The 11,222-nt window shown below is 47.5% G+C and overlaps 1 protein-coding gene across 1 annotated transcript; it reads left to right on the forward strand.

Annotated features, from left to right (window-relative positions):
• The first annotated feature begins 863 nt into the window (after window positions 1–863).
• On the forward strand, window positions 864–9,201 carry FITM2 (fat storage inducing transmembrane protein 2). The gene is made up of 2 exons (XM_074210141.1): window positions 864–1,082; window positions 3,299–9,201. The coding sequence occupies exons 1-2, from the start codon at window positions 910–912 to the stop codon at window positions 3,912–3,914; spliced, it is 789 nt and encodes a 262-aa protein (XP_074066242.1). The 5' UTR covers window positions 864–909; the 3' UTR covers window positions 3,915–9,201.
• Window positions 9,202–11,222: the final 2,021 nt, after the last annotated feature.

The raw sequence follows: 11,222 nt of genomic DNA on the forward strand, positions 1-11,222 counted from the left end.
AGAGAGAGAGAGAGAGAGAGAGAGAGAGAGAGAGGCAGAGACAGAGAGAGAGAGGCAGAGAGAGGCAGAGAGATAGAGAGAGACAGAGAGAGAGGCAGAGAGAGAGAGAGAGAGGCAGAGAGAGAGAGAGAGAGAGAGAGAGAGAGAGAGAGAGAGAGAGAGAGGCAGAGAGAGAGAGAGAGAGAGAGAGAGAGAGAGAGAGAGAGAGGCAGAGAGAGAGAGAGAGAGGCAGAGACAGAGAGAGAGAGGCAGAGAGAGGCAGAGAGATAGAGAGAGACAGAGAGAGAGGCAGAGAGAGAGAGAGAGAGGCAGAGAGATAGAGAGAGAGAGAGAGGCAGAGACAGAGGCAGAGACAGAGACAGACAGCCAGACAGACGGAGGGAGCGACAGCTCCCGAGCGCGGCCCGGCCCTAGCCCCGGGGAGGCCCCGCACGGGGCTGCGGCAGGTGGCGTGTGTGCGCGCGCAGCCCCGCGCCTCGGCGGCCCGTCGGGAGCCGGCCCCCAGGCCCGCGCCCTCCCTTCCCGGTCGGTGCCGCCGCCGCAGGGCGGGGAGAAATCACCGAGGAGATCCAACGAGCGGAGCGCGGGCCCGGCCCGCAGGCTGGGGGCGCCACATCCCGCTGGGAGGCGCTGCAGGAGCCTTCCCCGCGCCTGCGCTGGCCCAGGGCCTGGGGGAGCCGCACCTGGAGCTCGGCTCCGAGAACTCAGCTGCTTACTCTCCGGCGGGCGGGGCGGGCCGTCGGAGCGGCTGCGCGGCGCTTGCGCAGTCAGGTCGGTGGGCGGGGCCCCGCGGTGGAGGGAAGCGATGGGGCGGCCCCTGGCGCGGCGGGGGGCGGGGCCTCCGGGACGGTGGCCGGGAGGCGGCAGAAGCGCTGGCGCTCCCCGGTGGGGACGGGCACGGTGGCCGGCATGGAGTCCCTGGAGCGGTGCGCCTGGCTCCTCCGCTCCACGCTGGTGCGGGCGGCCGTGCGGCGCTACCTGCCGTGGGCGCTGCTCGCCCTCATGCTGGGCGGCTCCCTAGTCAAGGAGCTGGCGCCGGTGCCCCCGAGCTACCTCAGCAACAAGCGCAACGTCTTCAACGTGTGAGTGCGCTCTTCGGCTGTGGGGGGGCCGGGGGGCGCGGGTCCGGGGGCCGGGGGGCCGGGGGACGCGGGTCCGGGGGGCCGGGGGGCGCGGGTCCGGGGTCCGGGGGGCGCGGGTCCGGGGGTCCGGGGTCCGGGGGGCGCGAGGCCGGGGGGCGCGGGGCCGGGGGGCCGTGGGGCCGGGGGGCGCGGGTCCGGGGGGCCTGGGAGCCGGGGCGCCGGGGGGGCCGGGGAGCGCGGGGCTAGGGAGCCGGGGAGCCGGGGCGCCGGGGGGCCGGGGGGGCGCGGGGCCGGGGGGCCGGGGGCCGGGGGCCGGGGGTCCGGGGGGTCGCGGGGCCGGGGGGGCTGGGAGCCGGGGGCCGGGGGCCGGGGGGTGCGGGGCCGGGGGCCGGGGCGCGGGGCCGGGGGTCCGGGGGTCCGGGGGCCGGGGGCCGGGAGCCGGGGCCGGGGGGCCGGGGGCCGGGGGGCCGGGGCGCCGGGGGGCGCGGGGCCGGGGGCCGGGGGGCCGGGGGCCTGGAGCCGGGGCCGGGGGGGCCGCGGGGCCGGGGGGCTGGGAGCCGGGGGGCCGGGGGGGGGCCGGGGGCCGGGGGGGCCGGGGGGCGCGGGGCCGGGGGGCGCGGGGCCGGGGGGCCGGGGGGCGCGGGGCCGGGGGGCGCGGGGCCGGGGGGCCGGGGGGCGCGGGGCCGGGGGGCGCGGGGCCGGGGGGCGCGGGGCCGGGGGCCGGGGGCCGGGGGCCGGGAGCCGGGGGCCGGGAGCCGGGGCCGCTCCGCCCCGGCCGCGAACTTCGCCCTGGATTCCCCTGAAACCTTAGTCCCCGCCGCGCAGCGCAGCTCGTCCTGGTTGGCAGCGCGGGCTGCGGGAGCGCCCGGCCCGCCCCGTGCCCCCTCCCCCGCCCCCGCCCGGGCAGGCATCCGCGCTCAGGCGGCGCCCGGCTCCTCCGCCGTTTCTTGAGCAATGGCGAAAACCTTTGAGGCTAGTTGGGCCCGTGCCCTGCAGTGGCACGGCCACCAGGATCCGAGAAGAGAGTGTGCAGCGCCTGGCGCGGGGAGGGCCCGCCGCAGCCTCCTGCTGGCCACGGCCGCGGGCACGCCGCGCTGCTGGGCCTGTGCGGTGCCTGAGCAGGCGAGCGGCACTCCTGGCACACGCGCCCAGCTCCGCCCGCCCGCGCCGCTTTTCCTTTCTGCTCTTACTTAGGGAGGGCTGTAGGGGATAATGGAAATAGGTTTGGTTTTTTTTTTTAGTTTTCTTTTCAAGGCAGCGGGGTTAGGTGACTTGCCCCAGGCCACGCAGCTAGGCCATTATTAAGGGTCTGAGATCGCATTTGAACTTGGGTCCTCCAGACTCCAGGGCCGGGGCTCTATCCACTGCCACCTAGCCGCCCCGATAATGGCAATAGTAACGATGAAAATAGTCACAACAGATCTTGTTTGCAGAGTACTTTACAACCGACACAGTGCTTTTTGTATTTTTATAATAACAACGCACATTAATGCAACCTTTTAAGGTTTACAAAGCATTTTCTGGTAAGATACAAGTAATGTTATCAGAAGAGGCAATCCAGAGAGGAAGGATGCTCATAGTTAGACCAGATGAGGGAGGCGGTGTGGCAGAGAGGATGAATACTGGACTTGAGATTTGGAAGACTCGGCTTCAACTCTTGCTTTGGATCCTTCCTAGCTGTATGCCTTGGACAAGTCACTTTACCTCCGGCTTCTCTTCTGTAAACTGAGGGATGTGGTTGACAGTCCCCAAGTTCCCTTACAGTTCTAAACCTGCAGTCCTCCTGGACTAGTCAACACTTGAACCCAGGTATTTTGACTACAGATCCTATAGGGTCCCCCCCCCCCCCAATCATTCTCACAACAACCTATCAGGCAGGTAAATGAAAGTATTGTGATCCATACCTTATAAAAGGTAAAATGGAGACTCAGATAGAGAAATGAATTGCTTATAATCATATTGCTGGTAAGTGGTGGACTCAGAATTTGTATTATCTATATCTCTCCCAAGCTATGTGATCTTGGATGAGTAATCACCTCCCTGAATCTCAGTTTTCCCATCTATAAAGAAAAAGAAGGAAGGGGCTAATTGGATTAAATGACCTCTAAAATCCTTTCCAGCTCTAATATTTTACAATTCTGAGTTGAAAGACTTGAATTAATGACTAAATTTTGTTTTCCTCCTTATCTTTTTGTTTCTGCATTCCCCTCCGCCAGGTATTTTGTCAAAGTAGCCTGGGGCTGGACCTTCATTCTCCTCCTGCCTTTCATTGTCCTCACCAACTATCATCTAACAGGGAAGGCCAGTGTGGTCCTCAGGCGACTGTGCACACTTCTGGTGGGAACAGCGATCTGGTATGTCGTCACAACTATCTTCTTGCACATTGAACACTACACAGGCAGCTGCTACAAATCACCTGCCCTGGAAAGTATCCGAAAGGAATATAACAGCAAGGAGGAATGCCAAAAAGGTGGTGGGTTCTGGCACGGCTTTGACATCTCCGGCCACTCCTTTCTTCTGACCTACTGTGCGCTGGTCATTGTGGAGGAGATGATTGTTCTGCAAGAGGTCAAGATGGACAGGAACCACAGCCTGCACTTCACTCTCACCTCTTTGGTGGTTGCCTTGGGCTGTTTGGTTTATATCTGGGTTTTGATGTTTATTTGTACTGCTATTTATTTCCATGACCTGTCACAGAAAGTGTTTGGCACTCTGTTTGGCTTGATGGGCTGGTATGGAACATATGAGTTTTGGTACTTGAAACCCTTTTCTCCTGGACTTCCTCCCCAGAGCTCCAGTCTGAATCTGAAGCAAGATAGTTACAAGAAATAAAAGAAAAATTAGGGAGAGTCAAGGAGGTTAATCTGTCTTCATTTATTTTGACTTAGTATCTTTGCTCAATTATCAATCCTATCTCACTTAACAGTTTTCACAAGGACAGGGGCTAGAAGGTGGCCCATGTGGAATGAGTTTGTCTCCAACCTATTCTTGGCAAATATGTGACACTTGATGGTCTCACAGTAAGGAAAAAGATGAAAAACATCCTCAAAAAAGCTGTCTGGAATCATTTAATGCAGAGGCAATAGCTCTGAACATGTATTGTTAATCAGATTGACCTGGACTTCATCTGACCTTGACCTGGGACCTCTCCTTTGCTTTTTTAGGTCTTTTGGGGACAAGGACTAAGATTCATGCTGATGGGCTAGTTAGGCCTGGATGCAAGTTTAAGGACCCCAGAATTGTCTTTATCCTTTGTAGTTTCCTAGCTGCCAATTGTCTTTTCATTTGAGTGTCTCTTAATATTATTTAAATGTTTGCCTTAGATACTCTTTGCATAAATCTTTCAGGCTAGGATCTTGTCCTTGGTGTGGGGGGGAAAGCCTGGAAAAACAATCTCTTTGTAATATTTACATTTCTTCAGTTGACTATAAATATTGCAGCCAGATTCTGATTTGTCTGCCTTTTAAACTGGAGTGCCTTAAAAACAAAAGTGTTAGATAACTTGTGCACTCACTGAAAGTGAGTAACTGTTCATGTGTGTTCTATTGAAACTGAGAATACTTGTTTCTTTGAATAATTTCTGTATAGTTGCTGGCAGTTCAGGGTGGTTGATTAAAGCCTTAATGATGAAGTTCTTAAGGTTTATAATCCCCAGTCTTGTATTTTGTTATAAATTTAAATTGTTTTTTTGCCTTTGAGCACTGTCTTTTGAAAAACCAAAAATTGTGATTTGTGATATTACAGTTGTGTTAAGTTGCAGCTCAAAAAAAAATGCTATTCAGAATGGAAGGTAGCTTAATTGTAAGAGTTTTATTAGCCGATTTAAGATGAAGTTGCCAGAATTAGTTTCTGTATTAAAATTTTGTTTTCCTGAATATCATTCAGTGATATAAAGAGTACTTTTATCAGGTAAAAGATGCACAAATTGAGCTGCCATTGTCTCCTGTTTCTGAAAAAAATCAGTGTTGAAAGGAAATATTCCCTATTATGAGTAATGGCAAAAAAAGCCAGTACATTTAGAAAATATCCTAACTAGGAGACTTGTGTTCTAATCCTGGCTCTGCCAGTAGCTAGTTTTGTGACCTTTGGACATCAATTTCCTACAAAGAATTGAAATGGATCTCTATGAGCTTTTTTTTGTTGTTTTGTATTTTTTGTTTTCAATTCAATTTTATTTTCAGGTCTACATTTTCTTCCTGCCACATCCACCTAATCTCTTTTCCAACTGAAAAAGAAAGAAAAATAAAGCAAACCTGTTATAAACATATATAGTCAAGCAAAACAATTTCCCACACGTCAAAAAAAGTCTCAATTGTATTCTGAGTTCAGAATACCTCTATCAGGATGTGGGTAGCATGTTTCATTTTGGAATTGTGGTTGGTCTTTTTGTTGATCAGAGTTTCTAAACCTTTCACAATTGATTATCTTTATAATATTGATATTACTCTATAAATTTTTCTCCTGGTTCTGCTCACTTCATTCTGCATCATTTCATACAAGCCTTCCCAGATTTCTCTAAAATCCTCCCCTTCATCATTTCTTAGAGCATGATAGTATTATATCACAACATATTCCATAATTTATTCAGCTATTTCCTAATTGATGGGTACCTCTTCAAGTTCTATTTCATTACCACTGGGGAAAAGAAAGGAGCTGCTCTAAATAATGTATATATGGATCAACAACAATAATTACAACAATATAATATAATATAATTATAACAATGATAACTTGCATAGCATTTTGTAAGGTTTATAAGAGACTTTCCTCAAACTCTGTGTGGATCCTTCATTTTACAAATGGGGACACTTAGTTTCAGGGCAGTGAGATTACATCTCTGATTTCAGAGAAAGATGCTCTTTCTTCTATATCATGCTGCCTCCTTGTTTTGTGTTCTAGATTTTTTTTTCCTCCCTAAAATAGTCAATGTTCTAAGATTATTAGTCTATATTCTAAAGTCTCTTCTAACTCAAATATTGTGTGTTTCTAAGCTTTGCCCCTATTCTCCTATTCTGTCTGCATTGCTAAAACTCATTTTCTCTAGATCAGATTCCAACTTTGTTGCTTGGTATTTTATATTGTCATCTCTTCCCAGTGAAGCATGGTTGCACATCCAGAACTTATAATAGCCTGGTGATCTTCACCCATAGGCAGCATCATTAAACCATGTTGACAGACTTGAATAAAGCCAGTCCTAGGAAGCTACTTTACCCTCAGCTCTAACCTCAATAATAGTATTAAGTAAAGAAACACTACACTTTACTGCCATAGCTTAAACCTTTATGATGAGCTCTAAAAAGCTGTGGCTGCAAAACTCCTGTAAAGATGTTTTTAAGTTTTATGCTCCTGCCCAAAGTGTTCATTTAATTGTTAATGAATGAAATAATAGATGTAATTACACCCACTGTGACCCTGCTAGTGGGATTTTAGAGGCAAATTGCATTGTGTGTTAGATATGTAGTCAGGCCCTGATGGGGCCTGACAGTACTTTAGTTCCCTTTGTGAAATTTGGACCAACCAGATTTGTCAAAGGGACCTCCCACTTTTGCTGCCACCTGAAACTGAGAAATGTTTCTCAGGTTCTGACTTCAATATCCATAGGTTACTGTCATAAATATATTTTTTATTACTCAGGAAGTTTGTTTGTCATACTCTTCATCTTATATGACTTTATTCACTATGAATTGTGAGAATCACTTACACAAAGTTAGTTTTCCTGAAGGGGCTGTAATCACCCTTGCCCTTGGTATCTTCAGTCTTATTCCTTTATACAGGGGAACAAATAATACATTTACCCTCTTCTAGGCTGTTTTAGGACACCTTGATTCAATATTCAAAAAATAGTTATTCTGTGATCTTCAAAAGCTTGTAGTAGGATACTCACATCTTGATTGTTTCCTTCTTTAATTGTCCCTTTCCCCAGATTTTCTGGGTTGGTGGCTCTCTGGTAGCCTTAAAAAAAAATCAGAGTCTATTGAACCTGGAGTCCTTCATATCTCTGAATCCTTTTGACTTCTCGGGGGTCTTCTCCCAGCACCCCTTCCCATCTACAATTGTCAAAGAGGAAGGTGTGGTGGAAGAAATCAGGACATCATTTGGGTGAAGAGCAAGAGTTACATCTGCACTCTACTTAAATGCCATTTTGGGTCTGTGTTTCTCTCATGTTCCAAATTCAGCCTCGTTGTGTGTAAATGTCATCAGGTGCTGCGAAAAAACCTTTCAAGGGAGTCTGGGGTCACAAAATTATGCCATTGTTTTGTCTTCCAGTACTGAGGTTCATTCACTTGGGAGCCTTATTCTCCAAGCACATCTATTATAATCTCAGTACCAGATTGTATTTAAGGAATGACTCTTGATGTTATTTACACAGTGGATTGTGTGTGTAAACAATAGAATTAAAGTAAACTAAAAAATGAAAATTCTTGGTTCTGGCCTTTGATTTTTCCTCAAGGTGCTTTTGAGTTGTTGAGTTACAGTTGACTTTGTAATCTTTGTGAGCATTAGCTTGTTCCTTCCTATATCATTCCTTTAATGAGAAGCTTTGAACAGTGACTAGCACATAGTAGGTAGTCAATAAATGTTTACTCCCTTTCCCCATCTCCTTAATCACCTTATCCAGAGAGAAATATGGTCTGATTTATTTTTAATCTTTAGATCATGAAAACTAGCATGAAGTTCAGTGCTTGAGCAATACCCTTGAGGGTGTTTCTGGTCAGCTTGGCTAACAAGACATGCTGTTCCTCTCCTTTGATACACTAATTGTCCCCTTAATCCTGTTTCTTATGGTCTTGGCCTTTTGATGAGGCTGTCCCAGAAGCTATAACTGAGCCCAGTTGGGTAAGAGTTGGGATTCCAGCAGATCTTTTGCTGCCCTGAAAGGAGAGGGGTGAGGGGCATAAGAGGACCTCAAAGATACCAGCGGAGTCCTACAGTACTAAAGTTTTACATGGAAACTTATTTGTTCTGTGTGACCCTTGAAGGCAGAAAAAAGCCAAAGTTGGGGGTGGGGGTGGAAGGAGAGGTAATAGAAGGCAGATTTCTGCTAAATTAAAGGATGGACATCCTAATCTGCTGAAATGGGTTGCCTTGTGAGTTAGTGTGTTCTGGGCACAGCACCTGCTAGGATTAGCTTGACCCTTCTAGCTCTGAGATTCTAGGATAAGTTAAAGGATGGTTAGTGTCTCCTCATTTGTCAGTCTGTATTTTATGAGTTCTCTATAGGGCTTTTCAGGACTCATTTCTCAGGAGCCTCAGAGGTTCCCAGATTAACCTTAGCCCTGAAGAAGGAAAGCATCAGGACCCTCTTTGATCCAAGTCAATGGCAATGCCCATGGTTTCTCAATGACTTACAGGATATAACCAGACATTTTATAGGCCCCTGGATATCAGTGGTTGAGGTCTAAGACAATAGAATAATGAAATGATAAAAGGCTGACAATACTAAGAATAGAATTAGAGTTAATCTAACCCTCTCATTTTAGCAATGAAGTATTAGGCCCAGTGGGATGAAGTGAGTTGCCCATGGTCTAACAGAAAGTCTTCATTAATTGGAAGTAAGCAGTAGAATGAAGAAATAGTAGGGTGGCAATCAGGAAACCTCAGTTCTAATCTCAGCCCTGCAACTAACCCTAGGAGTGAAATTGGGCAAGTTGCTTTTCCCTTCTGAGCCTTAGTTTCTCTGAAAAGTAAAGAGTTGAACCTGATGATCTTTCTAGTTCAAAATCCTATGATATGTGTGTGTGGGGGGTGTCCAGGAGAGATGTCTGAGTGCACTTTATCACTTTCCCTCCTATATGTGCCTGTCATCTTTGGGTTGATGATCTAGTGTCCAATCCTGGACCTGTGGAGCATCAGAACAAGGCTGGAAGGGAGTTTAGAAAATGATTTTACAGACAAGGAAGTTAATTGACTTGGGAGATAACTAACCAATCAACTCAAAACCCAGTGTTTTTTCCATTCTACTTATATTGAACTCATTTCTGCATTCAGCACTGCATCTAGATCCTAGTAAGCACTTAGTTAATGCTTGCTGATTGAGCAAGAGACTGAGAATAGCCCATGGATGACCTCAGAGGCTTTCCATAGATAACTTACTTTAGGGGCAACTAGGGGGCACAGTGGATAGAGCACTGGCCCTGGAGTCAGAAGGACCCAAGGTCAAATGTGACTTTAGACAATTGATAACTTCCTACCTGTGTGACCTTAGGCAGGTCACTTGGAACACCCCCCCCCCCCCAAAGATACTTGCTTTAAAAAAGAGTATGTTGACAGTTCATATAACCAAAGGCATCTTCTGTTTGAGGAAACTTGTGTGGCCATGGTATGTCTGGAAGCCTTCAGTATGGTCAGAGAGGCATGGGATAGAAAGTTCCTAATGCCAAATGAAATAGACACAATGCAACTGTTATTACCCTCAGGAGATGCCTTGGCAAGCTGAGGAGAAAAGAGGTGCTTGCTTAATAATATCACAGCCCTGACCCTTAATCCTGCCCAGCAGGCAACTGTCCCTTGCCAAAGTCCTTCCTCCACCACTTGCAAGAATGGATCTTGGTTGGTTGCCAAACGGGGACAAGCAATCTCACTGGTGATGATGATAAGAAGGCCAGACAGTATTTCCTCCCTTCCTCCATCTCTAAAGACTACATTCTTAAGAGGGGGTCATGGTATATATCAATTGAGATACAAACTCAGGTCTTCTGACTCAGAATCCTGTGTTTGTCCCACTTCATCTTTTATTTTCTTTAATTTAGCCTTATTGTCTTTTGTTTTACATTACAGCAATTTCTGGATATCTTCCTTTCCCTAACCCAGGTGAAGCTCAGTTAAACAAAACCAAACAGAGTGACCATTGCCTGACCACATATGCATCACTCCATCTCCAGAGTTCCCCAGGAAATTATATGGGTATATTTCCTTATTTCTTCTTCAGGGTCAACATTGATTGTTATCATTACCTAGTCTTCAGCTATGTTTAATGCTATTTTCACACACACATACAAGACATATTTTGTGTATAGGTTTTCTGGTCCTGCTCACTTCAGTCAGAATCACTTCTTACAAGTTTTCCCATGTTTCTTGGAATTCCTTATAGTCATTGTTTTATTGTGTTGTTTTTGGAGGCAGTCAGGGTTAAGTGACTTGCCCAAGATCGCACAACTAGTAAGTGTCTAAGGTCAGATTTGAACTCAGTCCTCCTATCTCCTGAGTTTTATGCCCCATCTAGCTGCCCCATATTCATTATTTTTTATAGCACACTCACTGTTCCAGTACATTAATAGTACATTAATATATCTCAATTTGTTTAGCCAGAGCCTCAGTTGATGGACACCCACCTTGTTTCCAGGTTTGTGCTCAGCACAGAAAAAGGCTGCTATGGATATTTCGACATGTATGGGACCTTTCACTTCCTTGGGAGTTCTTTCTATGACATTTCGCTACTGCTTAACCCTTTATATTGAAAAGATATTTTCAGCTTCAGAGAAGGGACTTAGTCTCAATTCATATTCAGAGTTGCAGAAAGTTTTCTAGGCTTTTCTAGGCTATCATTTGAATGATGGGATGAATTCTTTCATCCATAAAATCAAAAGATATAATTTAGTTTGTACAGGCAGCTGATTAATGGCCATCTCTTGCTATGAACTGACCCTGACTGAAACCCAGACTTAGATTAGGAGTTTAATTTTAGCACCTAGAAATCCTCACTGTTCCCTTCTCTTTGTTGTTCTTAAGTATTCTCTAGATATCTCATATTATCTGTGTGAGCAAAATATCTAACTTCTCAGGCCTTTTTTCCTTATCTGTAATATGAGGGACTGGTCCCTCTTTATAGAAAGAAGACACCATGAGTGGAGGGCACTGCCTACCTAGCTGCACGATGATGAGCAAGCCACTTTACCTAAGATTTGGTTTCTGTATCTCTAAAATGGGGGATAATAATCCTCACATCACTTATCTCAAAAGGAATGTGCTTTCCACAGTTTAAAGCTGCTATGGAGTTTTGAGGTATTCTAATGGCCTCCCCTATACTGTTACTGTAAGGATCTGACAGGATAATGGATGTGACTCACTCTGTAAATATCAGTGATTATTATTTTGCAAGATGTGTGGCAGCTTAGCCATCAGTCAGGTGTCTTTGGAGTC

This window comes from Macrotis lagotis, chromosome 1, assembly GCF_037893015.1.
Source record: "Macrotis lagotis isolate mMagLag1 chromosome 1, bilby.v1.9.chrom.fasta, whole genome shotgun sequence".
Taxonomy (NCBI): domain Eukaryota; kingdom Metazoa; phylum Chordata; class Mammalia; order Peramelemorphia; family Peramelidae; genus Macrotis; species Macrotis lagotis.

Coding starts and splice junctions, on each gene's coding strand:
- FITM2 (XM_074210141.1), top strand. CDS start 910: ATGGAGTCCCTGGAGCGGTGCGCCTGGCTCCTCCGCTCCACGCTGGTG. Junction 1,083..3,298: donor AAGCGCAACGTCTTCAACGT/GTGAGTGCGCTC, acceptor CCCCTCCGCCAG/GTATTTTGTCAAAGTAGCCT.